At 45.1% G+C, this 19,360-nt stretch overlaps 1 protein-coding gene across 1 annotated transcript; it reads right to left on the minus strand.

The window, feature by feature from the left end:
- Positions 1 to 10,130: 10,130 nt before the first annotated feature.
- On the minus strand, positions 10,131 to 11,495 carry LOC133916098 (protein EARLY RESPONSIVE TO DEHYDRATION 15-like). Its single transcript, XM_062359607.1, has 3 exons — positions 11,336 to 11,495; positions 10,718 to 11,045; positions 10,131 to 10,623 (listed from the first exon to the last, which is right to left on the minus strand). The coding sequence occupies exons 2-3, from the start codon at positions 11,019 to 11,021 to the stop codon at positions 10,490 to 10,492; spliced, it is 438 nt and encodes a 145-aa protein (XP_062215591.1). The 5' UTR covers positions 11,022 to 11,045; positions 11,336 to 11,495; the 3' UTR covers positions 10,131 to 10,489.
- Positions 11,496 to 19,360: the final 7,865 nt, after the last annotated feature.

The raw sequence follows: 19,360 nt of genomic DNA on the forward strand, positions 1-19,360 counted from the left end.
GATCAGAGCTACATAAGGTATTCAGCTCATCCGTCCCATATACGGATACATGGTAAGTACGGACAAGTGTTAGAGCCAACTGCAACAATGGACGGTGTTTAATCGGTCCAAGCGGACCTATAGCCTCCGAGACTCCCTTCTTGAGTCATCCATATTGCCCGCCCGAACCTCGCCTTATCCTCATGATCTCATACTTCCCATCATCTAATATCATTATTATCTTTTTGAAATATAGTAAGCCCTAAGCTCGCGAACGATGGTCGAACTACCGCTTGACTTCTACCGATGACCTAAGCTATGCTAAGCATAACACATTCATTTTAAGTTAGATCATTACTTGACATGAACCACCCTGGTTACCAAGGATCAAGCGATAAACAGTATCAAGGAAGGGCAATGCAACAAATAGGATCTACCCATATCGACCCGACACTTGACTCATTTACACGCAACATACATAAAGTATAACTTATCAATTGACGCAATAGATGATCCAAAGTAATGGGATGAAAAATTCTTAGATGCTTGCCTTGTTGATTAGCTTCACAAGCAACGGAAACAACCTCCAGATCGCCCTCGGTCACACCCACATCGCCCTCCGGTCCTTCATTCATTAAAGAAGAACGCGTGCAATGATGAGCATGAAAGAGATGCAATGAAATATGCTGCATGATGCATATCAGTAGTGGATGCATCCTAACATCAAGCTAAAAGTACAAAACATACAAAGAAACAACAAAAGTTTGCTATCTAAACATCATCAAAAAGTAACAGGAGTCTGGAGTCTCCGGACAAATCTCCGGACTCTCCAGATTTTTCCGGAGTTTCCACATAATTCTCCGAACTCTCCAGGTTTCTAGATTGTCTCTAGGATATCTGGACTCTACGGATTTTTATCCGGACTCAACGATGTTTTGTATAACAATTGTTTGCGATGATTCATCGATCGAATCGACTTGCGTGTTGAAACTAAACCACATAAACATGCAATGGCACTAATACATTAGTTCTAAACCTGATACACTCACTCTAGACCGTCGATTTACTAGCTATCTCATCCAAACCTTATTTCCATCTCTAATGCCTCAAGAACACGACATTGCCTCGCTAATCTTCCATTGCTGTCCACAAATTCAACCAAAATCGAGCTAAACCTTGCGATGCTATCATGGAAATCCTAGGGTACTTACCCAAGGTCCTTTTCCAAGGCTTGAGGACGTCGATTTGGGGAAGAACCAAAGGAAAACACTTGGAGAAGGGAGAGCAAACTTGTTGAAAGTTGTAGAACAACAAGGGTGATGAATTTGATTGCAAATGCTCCAAACCTTCATGCATGTGAATAAGAATAAGATGGATGGAGAGCTAGAGAGGTGGGGAATGTCATAGAGTGACATGCAAATCTCGTTTCTTGCTCCTTGCGTGGGATTTTGAGGAACGAATGGAGAGAGTGCTTGAGGGAGAAGAGAGAGGCTACTGCCTTTGCTCTGTCTAGTTGGGAGAGAGATCAAGAGAGTGAGTGAGTGAGGTGGGAGCATTAGCATGGCGTATGATAATCGGCTCATTCGTCCATTATCTGAATATGTGGTAGTACATAAGGTGCTAAAGCCAACTACAATAACGATCGCTGCTTAATCGACCCAGGCAGGCCTATAGCATCGCCCGCCCAAATCTCGCCTCATCCTTATGATCTCATACCTCACAATATCATCATTATCTTTGTGAACATCAATAAGCCCTAAGCTCGCGAATGATGGTCGAACCATCGCTCGAATTCTACTAATGACCTATGCATTGCTAAGCATTTCGGATAGCATTTAAGTTAGACAACAACAATGTTATACCAATGCTACAAGGATAGGGATCATCAATAATTCAAGGTAGAAGTAATGCACCAACATAGGTTTTACCCACATACCCGATATAGACCCGCTAACATGCATAACATATATAAGAGATAATTTGTCAATTTAGATTCTACATGATCCAAAGTATAAGATCGAATATGCTTAGATGCTTGTCTTGATGCTCAGCTTCACAACCAACAGCAATAAACTCCGGATCGCCCTTGATCACGCCCGCGTCACACTCTGGTCCTTCATTCTCTAAAGAAGAGTGCATGCAATATGATGAGCATGAATGAGGTGCAATGAAGTGTTCTGCAAGAATCATCTGAATTGAAGTGTGAAAGCTCATGTTATAAATGACGTACTTAAAGTATGTTCAAAACAGACCTTAATTAAGCTAGCTATCAAGATTTTCAATGTTTAAACAACACTTTCATACCAAAGTTTATTTTTACTAGATAGCACTAATCATAACATGAATTGTCCAAGTAGTTTCATAATTTTAGGATATGACATTAATTAATTATGATTTAATTAAGTTAAAACATAATTAACTAATTATCAGAAAGTATTTCTTGAGTTCCAACATTTTTAACAAGTAGTTCATACTGATAAAAAGCTAACACAACTGGTCTCATAATTTTTGGAGTTCGTATGAATTAACTATGAAATATACAAGCTATCAGCAAAGTAAACAAATAAAGTAAAAATGTTTGATGAACAGTAAATCCGGAACTTCCAGATGACCCTTGTCTGTCTTAGACATCGTGACAATCCAGAAGTTCTGGATGAACTTCTGGATGACCCTTCTCTGTCTTGGTCATTGTGACAACCCAAAAGTTCTGGATGATCCTTCTTTATCTTGGTCATTGTGACAACTCGAAAGTTCTAGATGAACTTCCGGATGACCCTCCTCTATCTTAGTCATCGTGACAACACGGAAGTTATGGATGAACTTTCGGATAACCCTACTCTGTGTTGGTCATTGTGACAACACAGAAGTTTCGGATTAACTTCCGGATGACCCTTCTTTGTTTTGGTCATCGTGACAACCTGGAAGTTCTGGATTAACTTCCGGATGACTCTTCTCTGTCTTAGGCCAGAAGTTCCAGATGAACTAGCAAGCGTGAGTTCGCAGCGATTCCCTTGCCAATTCAACTTGCATGTCTCACCCATTTAAGGAAAAACACATTTGCACTAGCCCAAGGGTTCTAGGCTCCATCTACCCACAAAAATAAGCATGATTCCCGGGTTCTATCTCATCCAAACTCCTACTAGCTCCAAATCATCAAGAACAAAGCGGTGCTTTGCAACTACTCGATCGTAGCTCAAGAACTCGAACTTAACCAAACCAATTCGTGCATTCTCACCATAGCGATCCTAGGAGACTTACTCAAGGTCCTTATTGAGGCCGGTGATCGTCGGTTGAGGAAGAGAAATGGAGGAAAAAGCTTGGGGAAGAGAGGCCAAGCTGCTTCTCCACAAGCTTCAACCAAAAGAATTTGGGGAGATGAAGAATAGTTTGAATCCTTCATGCATGCACAAAAAGATTGGATGAATGTGAAGCTTAGAAGCTAGGAAACGCAATGGTACCACATGCATACCTTAATTTTTGCTTCTTGAGGGATGATTTGAGGGAGAAAGGGAGGGGAGTTGAGAGAGGAGAGCAGCTCCTACTGCTTGGCTGTTTGGTGGGAGGGAGAGAGAGCGTGGGAGTGAGAGAGTGAGGTGAGGGAGAGGGTGATGCTACAGCTGAAAGAGAAGGAGAGGTGATGGGGCAAACTCAGCTCATGTGGGCCCACGTGTAAGTGCCTCAAGTCTATTACATCTGCTATTTCTTTTCCTTCTTTCTTCATTTTGTTTCTCTCCTTTTCTTGACCCAAATTGAGGTGCTCTAGTACTTCAAAAATCCTAGGAATTTTTGTGCAGCGATTACAATACTAGATAAACCCATTTTAATTAGATTTACCCACAATGCCTAAACAGCACTAAAAGAAAACTCCACGATCGGGTATTCTCATAACTCTTGAAAAATGATAAGCCACCATTGGAATCAACAAGCACTCAACAAATGCTCACATGCATGATTATTCTTAATGACGTGTCTACAAGATTTGGGATGTGACAAACAGTCCTCTAACAACAAGCTCAAAGGAAAAAATAATAAGGCTAAACAAACCACCAACTTTAAGAAGAAGATGGTGAACAAAGATGACAAATCTTGCTTCCTGTGCGGTGAGGTTGGCCATTGAACTAAAGATTGCCAACAACGCAAAGGAAAAAAAGGTTAATCAAGTAAAGAACGCCAAGTCTGTGAACGTAATCATTGGCAACACTGGAGATGGAGCTAGTGGGTTTGGTAATTTACCTATTGTTCATTTCGTGAATCAGTCTACCGGTTGGTGGATTGATACTGAGGCTAATGTACATATTTGTACTGACATTTTAGTGTTCTCTTCTTATGATGTCGCTCGGGATTCTTCCATCTTGGTGGGGAATGAGTCTCATGCTTCTGTACATGGTGCTGACACGGTATATCTGAAGTTTACTTCAGAAAAGATCGTGTAGTTGAGGAACGTGCATCATGTTCCTTCAATAAACAAGAATCTAGTTAGCGGTTCCCTTCTTTGTAGAACCAGATTTAAGGTGGTATTAGAGTCCAATAAAGTAGTTGTGTCGAAGCATAGACTTTTTATTAGTAAAGGCTATGAGTGCGAAGGTTTGTTCTGCTTTTCCCTTTCTGATTTCTATAATAAATCTGTGAACCATATTTGTGGCGATACAAATGGATGAGGCTAGCGTTTGGCACTCATGGTTATGTCACATAAACTTTGGTTGTATGATTCGGCTTTTTAGCTTGAATTTAATTCTTAATTCTTCTATTATCAAAAGTTCTAAGTGCTAAAGTTATGTGCAATCTAAGCAACCTCGTAAGCCTCATAAGGCACCCAAGGAGAGAAACTTGGCACTATTAGAACTCATACATTCAGACCTATGTGAAATGAATTATGTGTTGACGAAGGGTGAAAAACAATATTTCATGACTTTAATTGATGATGCTTCTAGATTTTGTTATGTGTATTTGTTGAAATCTAAAGATGAGGCTCTAGACTACATTAAAATCTATTTGGCAGAAGTTGAAAATTAATTGGAAAGAAAAATCAAAAGACTTAGGTCAGATCATGGTGGAGAGTATTTCTCTAGTGATTTCGACTTATTCTGTAAGAAACATGAAATTATTCATAAGAGAACGTCTTCCTATTCGCCCCAATCAAATGAGATAGCCGAGAGAAAGAATTGCACTCTATCTGACTTGGTTAATGCCATGTTAGACACTGCGGGTTTATCTAAGGCATGGTGAGGGGAGACCTTATTGACTTCGTGTCATGTTGTAAATAAAGTTTCTACTAAGAATAAGGAGAAAACTCTATATGAAGAATGGGAAGGGAGAAAACCATCACTTTCTTATTTGCACACTTAGTGATGCTTAATAAAAGTCAATGTACCAATAACTAAAAAGTGCAAGCTGAGATCTAAAATAGTGGATTGTATCTTTCTGGTATATGCTCATCGCAGCATTGCCTGTATATTTTTAGTAGTTAAATCTGAGGTATCCGACATGCTTATCGATAAATTATAGAGTCTAGAGATGCTACTTTCTTTGAGAATATTTTTCCTATATTCTTCATAACATGTCTAGTCAAACTTATGAGATAATTCCTGAACCTGCCATACCAATTGAGTATTTTGAATACCACATGAGCTAGTTCCTGAGGATGATGACAGTGAAGCTCCAAGAAGGAGTAAGAGACAAAGGACAATAAAATCCTTTGGTGATGATTTCAGTGTGTACCTTGTGGATGATACTCCTAAGTCTATTTCAAAAGCATATGCATCTCCAGATGCAGACTATTGGAAGTAAGCAGTTCATAGCGAGATGGATTCCATTCTCGCCAACGGGATTTGGAAAGTCACAGATAGACCTTATGGTTGTAAACCTGTGGGTTGCAAATGGGTGTTTAAAAAGAAGCTTAGGCCTGATGGTACTATCAAAAAGTATAATGATTAGCTTGTGGCCAAGGATTATACCAAAAAATGGTGAAGATTTCTTTGATACTTATTCACATGTGACTGGACTGACCACGATAAGAGTATTACTTTCCTTGGCTGCCTCACATGGTCTTCTCGTTTATCAGATGGACGTTAAGACAACTTTCCTTAATGGAGAGTTGGATGAACAAATCTATATGGATCAACCTAATGAGTTTGTAATCTTTGTATGTAAGTTGTTGAAATCTTTGTATGGTCTCAAACAAGCTTCTAAGCAATGGTATGAGAAGTTCGATAGAACTTTAACATCTTCGGGCTTTGCAGTTAGTGAAGCTGATAGATGTGTGTATTATCGCTATGGTGAGGGTGAGGGAGTTATTATGTGCTTGTATGTTGATGATGTATTGATTTTTTGAATAAATCTTAATGTGATTAATGAGGTTAAGTCATTTTTGTCTTGGCATTTTGATATGAAAGATCTAGGAGATGCTGATGTGATTTTAAACATCAAGTTGATTAGAGGTGAGAATGAGATTACACTTTCGTAATCCTATTATGTGAAAAAGATCGAGCCGCTTTGGCTACATGGATAGCAAGATCGCTCTAGCACCTTATGATCCTAGCTTAATACTTCGTAAGAATAAAAGGATTGCTAGGGATCAACTGAGATACTCCCAGGTAATCGGATCACTCATGTACTTAGCTAGTGCTACAAGGCCTGATATCTCATTTGTTGTGAGCAAATTGAGCCAGTTTACTTCTAACTCGGGTGATGATCATTAGCATACGCTTGAGCGAGTCATGCGCCACTTGCTACATACTATAAATTATGGAGTTTACTATACTGGGTACCCATTAGTACTGGAGGGTTATAGTGATTCAAATTGAATATTCGATATTGATGAGATCAATGCCACAAGTGGATATGTATTCACTCTTGGTGTTGCTGCTGTTTCATGGAGATCTCGAAAATAGACCATATTGACAAGGTCAACCATGGAAATAGAACTCACAGCGTTAGACACAGAGACTATTGAGACAGAATGGCTATGTGAACTCTTGATGGACTTACCAGTGATTGAAAAACCGATATCAACTATCCTTATGAACTGTGATAATCAAACAGTTCTTGCCAAAGTGAAGAGTTCTAAGAACACCATGAAATCCTCAAGACATGTAAAGAGAAGATTGAAATTTGTTAGAAAACTGAGGAACTCCAGAGTGATAGAGTTGGATTATATCCAAATGACTAAAAACCTAGCAAATCAATTTACAAAGGGACTATCACAGAATGTGATAGATAATGCATCGAATGAAATGGGAATGAGACCCATGTGGGTTATACCGTAGTGATAACCCAACTTATGTAATCGGAGATCCCGTGAATTAGGACCTCGGAAGAACAAGCTATTGGTTAACTGAATGAGAGTACCACACAACCCACTCGAGTGAAGATGTAATACTCTCGAATCTGTAAGGTATGTCTATCTGTTGCCTTAATGTGTTCTATTGGCTTTAATTAGCGAAGATGCTATCCTACAGGACATTCTTGAAAGAACACAACAATATGAGCCTGACTGTTAGTCACAATCTACGAGATTTGGGTGATCCCTAATAAACTCATAAAGAGACAATGAAGTACGACTTATATGCTCCACCCGAGGGGTAGCCTATTGGCAGCTAGGTACCAGTTATGACTTTAAGTGAAACTTGTTTGTACAAAACTTGTAATTCAAGGCTTCGTTCATTATCCAAGTTGTGAATGAGTGTAACTTAATATTTTAGGTGGATGTTCAACCCTAATAGTTCTCCATCGAAACACTGGTATATCAAACAGTATTAAGAAAAAAGGCAAATATATGTAGGATTTTGAGATCTGATAGGGGATTGTTAGAATATATAAGCTTGACCCATTATATTTGTGTAATTCTAAATAAATCTCAAATGCCCAACCATGTGGAGGCGGGCATGTATCTTTTAGTCCCACCTTGCTAGTGGAGGTGAATGGAGACCAACTTAAAAGAGATTCTCTTCTCCCTCACTTAGCATGTGCGGATGAGAGTACTAGGAGAACACACGCATGCACTCGCTCGCCTCACCAGATTGTGGCCCGGGGCGAAGGGCGCAGGCATGCGGCACCTGTGTGAATGGTCCACCGAAATTGAGTTCAATTGCTTGCGTAGGTGCGACTTTTTTTTTTACAGTTTTATTCTTTTGTTGCATGGGCAAATAGATAAGTATATAGAAATTATGTCGGTTACGAGTCCGATCGTTGCGCGTCTCAACCGCGCGATTCTCCTTCTATATATATCTGTCAGTAGTGGCCCCAAAGCATATACGCAATTAGGGTTTTGCCAATTTTTCTCAGTTGTGTTGTCATACATAGTCTACTCTGTACCGATGCGCTGGTGTGCACCGATAAATGGGAGAAAAGGTTTTCAGAACCTGTCGCTTTTGGGATCCTGTATCGGGAGAGGACGAATAAGGTTTTTGGGAAGTGCTCGTCGTGACTGCTCACTATTTACTTCCTCTACATCATCGTGATCTACTTTGACTACTTCTATCATCTTCGTCATCGTCTACTACTTCGACATCACGGAGGTCTCTGCATCTCACGTCGCCATCAGATACGTACATTGCAATATGTATTAGATACCTAGTCGAAATCCTGCTCGAGTATCTAGTTGAGCCTCTTTGGGACCAGTCAACATCCTGCTCAAGTATATAGTCGAGGCTATTCGGAGATAGTTGAACCCTACTCGAGTGACAGTCGAATGTAGTCGAGACTCGTCGGAGCTAGTTGAAACCTAGTCAATATTAATTATTTGCATCTGTTCTTGTTCATATTTATCATAAATTAAATTAATTAAATATGAAAGTGTTATTTTTCCAACAGTTTGAGACCGTGGTAAAAAATTTTGGAGGCAATAAAAATACCAAATTTAGTGGTTACTTGTTCCTTGGCGGACTATATATAAAGTAAAGGGGGGTAACAACTAACAAAGCCACATGATCTCTTGTTTAGATGGCAGATCTTTTATCCAAATTAGCATGGTCAAATCCTCATAATTCCTCGAACAACCCCCTCCTCTAACAAGAGGGTGAATGGACTTCAACGAATGAGATGAGAAATACAATGGTATGTGGGGCGTTAGCCTACCACAGACTCGTGAGGACTAATGTGCCACGAGGAATAACCGTGGAATTTATACTCATTTTCTATGTTTTCTTGGTAGATTTTTTTTTGTGCAAGAGTTTTTTTTTCTGAAAACATGATCAGTATTATATAACCAGTATGAAAATTTTCCATGGTTTTCCGAGCCTCTTCAGGGCTCTGCAAACCCACAATCATCGTATAAGATACTATGACAACGAAATGTGATGTTTCGTACGGGACAAATATCATCTTGCCTGTTCAAAAATTCCTCATGCAAAATTACTGGTGCACATTACTACATATGATTACATCAGATTGGATGAAGCATCATGTCCATGTGCCCCGTTTTCTTCAAAGCAAAACAAAACACCTTACAGGTCTGCAGTGCGGACCAGGGGTGGTTCACCCTTCATGGCTTGCAAGCACCACCCAGCAGTTCTCAGCTTGATATGATAAGATGCATGTTGCATTCATTTGCCATGTCCTTTCCATGAGTCATCCCTGGAAGCAAAATGTACCCGGCTGAAAGAAGCTGCAAGGCAGCTGTTAGCTGAGCTCTTGTTACTTTGGAAGTTTATCAGAGTGTTGAATGCTGAACTGATGCAGACCTGTAGCAGGTGTAAAGAAAATACATGTATTGGTAAACCTTCCCTCCATTTGACCTGGCCCGCTGGCACACAACATGACAATGCTGTCATCTTCAATGGCTGCCATGGTCAGAACACATGACTACATGAGTTGTGTAGAATATAGTTTGCCTTTTGTTTACACGATCTTGCTTCATGAGTCATGGCAAACCATGGATCAGTCAAAACCCAAAGCAGCTGATTCCAAGAAGCTTTGAAACGAAGACACTGAAAAACCTAGTGTATGCTTGATACTGGAAGACTGAAGAGTGTATGCTCGACGCCTTGATCACCATCTTTCAGGGCAAGGGCTCTCCCTGATCAGTTACTCGTACTAGACAAATTCAAGTGGATGAGGTCATCATCCAACATACTGAAGAGTGATAGGAGTGACCAATCAATTTACCAGAGAAGAGTGGCTAACTGGCATGCAACAAGTAGAAACAGTCAAGAGAACAGCAAAAGGGCTATTTGAAACATTAGACTCTGTCATTGCACATCAAACATTTACATGAGTGCATTCTTGTTTCTACACTGGGACTTCACCTTCACCCTCTTTCGTTTTTTTGGGGTTTTTCTCTAGAGACTCTGAACTGAACAAAACTTAGAGAGCAACAGCAAACAACAGTTGCATTTTGTTTTTGGTTATTTTTTACTTGATTGCTATACAAAAGGACACTTCTACTACTACTACTTGTACTAGACTTGAAAGACCAGACCAGAACGGCAGCAGCCAGGAGCAGGACTGCAAGAGGCGCAGCAGCCTCGCTCAATTCCCCACCAGGACGAACGAACCTAGCGAGGCTGCTGAATCACGCGGGGGCGCCGCTCTTCGGGCTGCCGGCGTACTTAGTCGGCGTCTCGGAGTGCTTGGGCTTCTCCCGGAATACCCGCGGCCCGGCGCCGTCCTTTGGGGGAGTCAGGTTCGGCGCCTTGACCACCGCATCTGCACAGAAACACACGCGCATATGCAGATGAGCTCACTGCAATCCATCTTTCAAAATCAAAGGCAAATTGCAATCGCCGATGCAGATCCGTACCAGTCTTGATAGCGTCGGCGGGTGACTGCTGCCCGGCCTCGACGGCGGGGGTGTGCTCGGGCTCGTCGTCGTAGAAGAGGTCGTCGTCGTCGTCCAAGGCGTCGGGCAGGAGGTCGGCAGCGTCGAGCTCCTCTGCCATGTCGTCGAGGTCGCTGTGCTGGCGGGACCAGTGGTCGCGGAACCAGGCGGTGGTGGTGACGAGTTCCCACCACTGCGGCGAGAAGTCCTCCACCTGCAGGAACGCCGCCGGGATGAAGAGCGGCGCGTTCGGGTTCAGCGACGACGACATCGCCATGGCGCTCATGCTTCTGCTTCGTCTCTCCCGTTCCTGATCACAGCAGACCAGATCGGATCAGATCACAGAGATCGCGGAACCGCATCAAGCGAGCAAGCAAGCGAATGGATCGCGCCACAAAAATCCTCAAATCCTCGGCACGAGAAAACAAAAGAAGAAGAAGAAAACCCCGCGAGCCTTTCGGATAGAAGGATTCGACCTCCGGGGAAATGGAAACCGCAGATCTAGAACCGCAAGGATGGTGACAGATGGATCTAGGCACAAACACGCTGCAAGGCTACAGATCCGAGCAGGCGGAAGGATCGCTCGTTCTTAGCGCTCACCTTGCGGTTCCTCGATGGATGGATCGGCCGGCGCCGGGGAGCGCAGCACAGGGGCCTTGGCGACGGCGAAAGGAAATATCTGCGGTGGGCAGCGAAAGCGAGTGCTTCTGCTTGCCAGTGGGCTGGGAGAGAACTCCTATAGAGGAGTCAGCGAGCCTTCCTTTGAATTTTTTTATATATTTTTTCCAAATTCTTATTACATATCCGTTTAAAAATAATAAAGTTTACCCAAACGTCGTCAGAACTTCTCGCCCGCTGAACAAGCGAGATCTTCCTCTCACACATTCAACAGGTAATACCTTCGTATAATTAGTTTTTTAATAGAATTTGTATTCGATAAATTGAAAAATATTCTACACTAATTTTCTCAAATTTTTTTGTTTAGTTGGTGTAAAAGTGTGTGGAATTTTTTTTTTTACGAAGTGACGTAGTGAGAATACAAAATCTAATTTGTCATAGTAGTTATGAAGAACAAATATAATATAACTCGGTACAAAATTTACATACGCGGATAAATATTACAAAGAACATTGGGTTTTTTCCATCGCTGCGTGAATGGACCATAATTATAAAGAGATGACAATAAATATTGTCATGTACGGTATGCCTAAAGACTAACCTGCCGCTATTAAACCTAATATGCCTTAGGGAATGGAAAAAGACTAAGGTACAATAGATGCTCTATATTGAGTACACCTAGGATATTTATCCTTTCTTAGGCACCGCCTCCTGTCGGTGAATCAGGAACCGGGGATCCCCGAATCCTGAGGTCATGCCAGCAATCCGCCACGTGACGCCATCCCGCAGGGTCACCTTCGCGGGGTAAAGAAGACTAAGTCCTGGGAGAGGGCGCTCGGGGCCACAACCAGTGGTCCCCGAGTAACCGGGTTCCCCGATGATCTACGAAGACTAAGTGACCAGGAAGAAAGTGCTCGGGGAGGTGAACAGCGACCCCCGAGCGCTCAAGTCCCCCGGTGACCAGTGGAACTGAGTACCGGGAGTGGTGTGCCCGGGGCTGCCAGCAGTAGCCCCCCGGGCACCCGAGTGCCCCGAGGATTCAACGAAGGAAGTTCCGGGAGAGAGTGCTCGGAGCTGCGAGCAGCGGCCCCCGAGCACTCGGTTCCCTGAGGATCCGTACAGTCAAGACCGGGAGAGAGTGCTCGGGTCGTGACAGTGGCCCCCGAGCACTCGGTTTCCCGAGGACCAAGAAAGGGCGTTCTCGGGAGAGAGTGCTTGGGGAGGTGAACAGTGACCCCCCGAGCACTCGGTTCCCCGACGACCTAGGAAGCCCCCTGACAGTGGCCCCCATAGGGGTCCAGAGATGAGGTGTCAGCCAGTGAAAGGGCGTGCGTGACCTGTCACCTCCAACTGCTCCCGCCACGCTCGATGTCAGTTCCTGCCATATTCTGGCAGAAGGGCGTGGGGACATTAAATGCACGGATCCCATCCCACGCTATCCGGCGCGTCACGGGATAGCATCGCGAGGCCCGAGGCGTTCCGTCTGCCGCGTTGCTGTGGTAGACGAACAAGACAGAGCGAGCACGTCGGGCCGCACTGCGGCTGCCCGGTGGGCCCTATCCACGGCGCCAGTTACTAGCGCCATCATGACGCCTGGTGACCGGGCGTGGGGCGCGTTTTCAACCCCTGTCACTTCGTTCAGAGGCTATGATGACGCCCCTTTCCATTTATAGTACCTTGGAACTCGTGCCCCCCCATCCGGGGTATGCTACTGCCGGCGGGTATTTAAAGCGGCCAGCAGCACGGACAAAGGGAATTCAAAAAGTTTGAAAGGTCTGGCAAGGCCAAGAAAAAGAGGAAGCTAGAAAGAAAGCTGGAAAACTCGGCAAGCGCTGCACGGTCCAAGAAGTTAAGGAGGTAGAGAAGATCGAGAAGTCCAAGGGCACCCAAAGACAACAGACATTCTTGTAACTAGCACATTCCTGGGTGATATTCTCAGGGCATTTATACCATCCATACAGGAGTAAGGTGTTACGCCTCTATGCGGCTCGAACCTGTCTAATCCCCCAGTGTATTTACTCTTTTCTGCATTAGATCATTTCACCCCACCAGCCATCGCATTCATATCCATTTATTTCTCCAGCAAACTTATTCAGGATCATCCCCCCGCCGAATCTCTAAAAAAGGGTCCCTCAGGATCCCTGCGACAGGAGTTAACCCTCCGACACCTCCTCCCCCTGTCTTAGCGCGACGGGCCCTCTTCCGCTTCCTTTCCCTCTTTACTTCACGTGCTTGAGCCGCGGCGTGCTCCTTCGCGGTGTTCCTGATGCGCTCCTCCTCCTGCCGCTTCATCTGTAGTTCCTCCTGATGTCGCTCGTAGTCGCGATGTTGGTAAGCTTCCCTCCTCGGCATCAATCTGGCGTAGTATGTCCCTCTGCAAGGATAAACTTCATCTCACTTCACAATTTTAAGCTAACAATTGAGGCAAATGATGAATCGCGTAGGGTTATTTGTACCTCAAGCGCACGAGCCCAGTCCCTATGTTTAGGGTACGTGTCGCGCATGTCCACCACATGCAGTGGAAACTCGGCTGGTGTGTACATCACCCGGACTCGCGTCCGACGTACGAACCATGAGAGGTACTCTGCGTACGCCTCCTCCGAGTGTGGCCGCTCCTCGTCCACGATGTGCTCGATAGCTGCGTCCCATTCTTCAACCCATTTTTGCATATGCGACGCAAACACACTAGTGGAATGAGCCCCCATCTGCGTCAACTTGGAGAAACATAAGTCAGTGAATACAAGGTGTACACGTGGGTTATATGAAAATGTAATTACAATGTTATGTATCAGTGTATGTTGATCGGCACCGACCTAGTCAACAGTAGCGGCCACGACTGGAACTTCCCAAACTGCCGCATTACGTGATGCGGTGAGTACTCCTCGACGCAGATGTCGAAGATGAGGGCACGAGTCATGAGCTAGTATTCCCGATTACATAGGCAGAGCACCGAAAGTCCAAACGGAGCGCGTCGAAGTACCTCGGCCTGCGTGTATGGCCACCAGCGCACACAGTCCACTGTCAGCTTATCGAACTGGCGAACGAAGTCCGGGTACACGTAGTGTGTCTGCACACTGGACTAACTCGGTTGTGCAACCTAACTAAATTAGACAATACAATAAAGCAATCAACATAAACATACACAAATAGCATTACACTTACCCTACGTCTGCACCACAAGGACCCCATAGTCGGGCCGTCGACGCTGTCCGTACCATTTGGATTGACATCTTCATCAGGATTGGTGGGTGCCCATCGCCCATCGGGCACCGTGCTGCTCCATGTGTCTGTCTAGCATCACAATTCACAATACTCTCCTGCTGTGTTTCACTTTGAAATTGGTTTTGATTTTGACTTTGACTTTGACTTTGTCCTCTCCCAAGAGAACTGGAGGTCTGGAACAAAGGTTCTAATTCTTTTTGGCAAGATGGGGCTCCAAATTCCTCAATCTGAACATGCCTCGAGATGGAAATAACTGTATTCTGCCACTGCCGGTACAGCTTAATTACAGGTAAACGGAATTGCAAATCAGCCTTGCGTTTGGAGAACGTGCTCTGAAGAACGAACCCTCAACAGGATAAGCTCAAGCTTTTTAATTTTGATATCTTCTAAGCGTGCAACAGCCCTGTAATCTGTATAAAGGCCGTAGTTAACTTTAAAAAACAGAGGTGCCAGGCGTGGCAAAGTTAGCAAGCGGCGGCGGCTCACACATGGAGACCGGCCCGAAGCGACAAGTGTATCGCCACGGCCCGGCGAGGGGCAAGCAACTCGTTCGCGGTTTTGTCAGGGCCTGTACTAGAGGGGCCTGCAGAACGATTTAGAGATGAGTTTATAGATAGATTTATAGAAGATTGAGATGGAACTGTTTGGTAGATGGGTTTGTTGCCAATGGTAAGAAGGTAGGTAGGGCTACTGAGGTAAAGTAAGAGTGGAGGCGTCTAAGAAGATGGTACGGGTCCCGCAGTACCACCAATGCAAGGTGTGGCGCGCACGCATCACGCGATGATGGTTTGAGAAAAGTACATCTAGCTAGACATGGATCAACGAAAAAAAGACTTACTTGTAAGTTTTTCTTCTCTTATATATAAAGAGGAGAACGAGTTTAGCAAATCAGGACTCATTTGTAACCAGTTTACAAATATTAATAAAATATATATATATGACGTAGGGCTGTTATCCTTCAGGAGGTCTGAACTTTGATAATCCTGTGTTCTTAAGTTCATCACAAACACACGTACACTATAAACATTGTCCACGTGTCCATCAACTGGTACACCCCCGAAAATCATTGTCATGACTAACCCTCAACAGTTGGTGCGCAAGATAGGAGTGAGTTTCTGTATTTTGATAAGTGTTGGAGATTAGATTGTGCTACTCATGGCCGGATCCACGGTAACCGCTAAGTCCCATTCTGAGGACCCCGGTCACTGTGAGGTATTCGTCATAGGATACGACCCAGATGAGCCCGATGTGCTCCAGGTATGAGACACTGAATCGAAGTCTAGAGGCTCTGATGCTCAACGGGAAGTTTGTATGACAGTTCATGCAACGGGGGACAGCGGAGGCTCCAGTATTCCGGGTGGCGGCGATGATCCCCAGGCCACGCATCCAGAGGGGAACCAGACTGGCACTGGACACAGGTATGGTCTAGCATAGCCCCAACCACCATAGCGTCGCCTAGAGGACCCACCGCAGAGGACACGGTCCTTGGCGGCAGCGTCACTAAGGCCGTCACGCTGCACAAATATCGGGGGCTCCCCTCCTCGCGATATGTCACCATTTAGCGCTCGGCAGCTCGACTATGAGGCCATGATGCCTGCACAGAATCTACAGACCATGCGAATGCTTCTCACCCACCCACCAGTAGCAGTACCAGAGGGTTCGTCAGTAGCGCCATGGTTGCGTGACCTCGCCCTCTAGGTTAATACCCTCCAATGTCAAATTACAACGGCAAACACCATGTCCGTCGCTAGGACTAGTGAAGGTCACAATCGTCAAGAATCGCGGCAGACCCTACAGCAGGAAATATCTCATCCTCCCTCGATACAGGGAGTGCTCAGAGACCTCCGCTGCGTTGGGACAGCTAACCCTCTAACCTGCGTGACTCTTTGCACCAATGTGACCACCACAGCGTGATCCAAAGGTACATGGCCACCCGAGAGCAAGAGGACCGTGCCCGGCGAGATCAGGAAAAGGGCAAGCAACCCTACCACTAGCCTCCCTCACATAGGGAGGCATTAGATTCCTCCATCCCCTCCCTAGGACTGCGTGACCATTGTCTCTCTCTTCGAGCACGTGTTGTTGCACATCAGTGGGTGACTCCCCGTTACAGAATGGGGTGCAACACCCTATTAGTCCGACTGCAAGAGGTGCACTAGCCAGACAAGTTTTAACCGGTCCTAATCGAAAAGTACGATGGCTCAACCAACTCAGATCTACACCAGTATGGTGTAGGCCGCGAGAGGGCATGGTAAAGTCATGGCCAAATACATTCCGACCGCCTTGACCGATTCAGCTCGATCCTAGCTTATGAACCTCCCCCGCGAGTCGGTTCTCTCCTGGGAGAATTTATGCGACAAGTTTGTCACCAACTTCTAAGGTACCTATGCCTAATCAAGGTCAAAGACGACCTATACCAAGTCAGGCAGCGACAAGGTAAGTCATTGCGAGACTTCATCTAGTGCTTCACCGAGCACCAAAACACTATTCTAAGGATCACTGGTGAATCTATAGTCATAGCATTTAAGAGAGGGGCTAAAGACCAAAAAATGGTCAAGAAGCTAGCCACCAAGGAAATTTGAAGTACTACTGATCTCTTTGAGCTTGCAAACAAGTACGCACAGGCCATCGAGACCCGACAGCGTCAGATTGATGCCAGATCATGACTGACCTCCAACCAGCTCGTGTCCTCCAAAGGGGTCGACCGAAAGGAGAAAACGAAGAACAAACGCAAGTAAGGATCATCTGACGTCATGGTAGTCAAGAAGACTGGCAAGTAGGGAAAGAAGGGTCGTGGCTACTGCCCAATCCACCGCATAGATGCCCACGACCTGACCGAGTGTAAGGTCATACGGGGCATCATCGACAAGGAGCTTGGAGAGTGTAAATTCAAGCACGACGATGATGATGAGGATGGGACCAACCCCGATCACTTAGCCCTGGGGTACCAGTAGGCCGATCACATGGTCCACCACATCTTCGGGAGTACCACGATATATTCCTCGAACAGGAAATACAAGTCGGCGGTTCGGGAGATGTGGGCGACCACGTCGGGGCTCAATCCCGCATCTGAAGTGGTCAAAGGTGCCCTTACCTTGAGTCAGGCTGACCACCCCACGAGTGTCAAACGACCTAGTTGCTACCCTATTGCGGTCGAACCTACCGTTCAGAACATCCGACTAAGTCACGTGCTGATCGATGAAGAGAGCTCCATCAACCTCCTCTTCGTCGATACGCTGGACACCCTGTAAATCCCGAGGAGCGCGTTGAAACTGTCTCCCCCCTTATTTGAGATTAATTCGGCCTCTTCAGCAAAGCCCTTAGGGCAGGTCAAGCTACCAATCACCTTCGGCTCGCTGAGTAACTTCAGGACCAAAAAGGTCCTGTTTGATGTGGCGGACCTCGGAACCGCCTATAACGTGATCCTGGGGCGACCAACGATGGCCCAGTTCATGGTTGTCGCCTACTACATGTATCAGGCGATCAAGATCCCTGGTCCAACCGGGGTTATTACCATCTTTGGCAACACAAAGATGGCCCTCCACTGCGACAAGAGGAGCCTCAATATGGTCGAGCTAACTCTCGAGTCACAGCCGAAGAACGCTACACCTAGTGGTCACCTAGTGAAGGTTCACGTCGCCACCAGCCAGGATGAGTGGCTCAAGGTAGTAGGCCTTGACGACTCTGACTTGACTAGGACGGTCCAGATAGGGGCCAGCCTGGATCCCAAATAGAAACTCCTGCTCATCACTTCTCTCCAGGTGAATGCGGACGTCTTTTCGTGGAGTTCATCTGATATGCCCAGAGTCCCCAGGGACGTGATCGAGCACAAGTTGTCAATGCAACCTAACACGTGACCAGTCAAACAAAAAGCGCATTGGTTCGCAGCCGACTGAAAGGAAGCACTTCGTAAGGAGATCGACAAGCTCCTGGAAGTAGGCGTCATCCGACAAATACAATACCCAGAGTGGCTGGTTAATCCAATCATGGTCCAAAAATACAATGGTAAGTGGAGGATGTACGTCGACTTCACCGACCTCAACAAGGCGTGTCCGAAAGATCGGGGTCTTTTGCTATGTAAAAATGCCTTGTCAGGAGGAGGTTCCTGGGGAAGAAATATTGGAGTTGATGACATTAAATAAGATTAGACTGGTTAGGTGAGTACCTACTTCGCGACCAGCGAGGGCTGGTCGTGGGGTTTCCTTCTGCGATCACGGGACTGGTCGCGTTAGCCCCACCTGATCGCGTGGTGGTCCACGGTCTTGAAAATATCTATTGTCATATGGTATTTGCCGATGTGGGCCCTCCTAATAGGGGATCCTTTATTCTTTACATCGATAATGAGGTAATTGGTTTGTGATTTTGTACCAGCTTTGTTCATCCTTGCTCATGAGTATGCAAATATATAGTAGCTGCTCATGGAGGTCTATAACATACTCTGTTATGTTCATAGAGCTTGTATATTTCCAGGATTCCAGATTTCATTTTATATTTTTGAGCCATATTTGATGATGTATCATGAATGTAACTACACACGAAAGCATCACATAGTTTTTGGATTCATCTCTGCTTTCCTGCATGTCTACTTGTGTTTAACAACGTGGCCAAGAGAAGCAAACTAATCATAAAAGGGCTTTGATGAAATTGATATGGTAGCAAACTAATTATAATAGGGTTGCCCCACAGTCAGGGAGGTAAGTCAAAGCAGAGGTTTTATGTCCTGACCCATACCCCTTGCATTGGTTTCTCAGATAGTACTACTTGAATATGATGGTTTTATGGTTGCAT

This window comes from Phragmites australis, chromosome 4 (assembly GCF_958298935.1).
Source record: "Phragmites australis chromosome 4, lpPhrAust1.1, whole genome shotgun sequence".
Taxonomy (NCBI): domain Eukaryota; kingdom Viridiplantae; phylum Streptophyta; class Magnoliopsida; order Poales; family Poaceae; genus Phragmites; species Phragmites australis.

Excerpts from the sequence above, each read along its gene's own strand:
- LOC133916098 (XM_062359607.1), bottom strand. The coding sequence starts at position 11,021 with ATGAGCGCCATGGCGATGTCGTCGTCGCTGAACCCGAACGCGCCGCTC. Across the intron at positions 10,624-10,717 it reads CGCCGACGCTATCAAGACTG|ATGCGGTGGTCAAGGCGCCG; the intron begins GTACGGATCTGC and ends GTTTCTGTGCAG.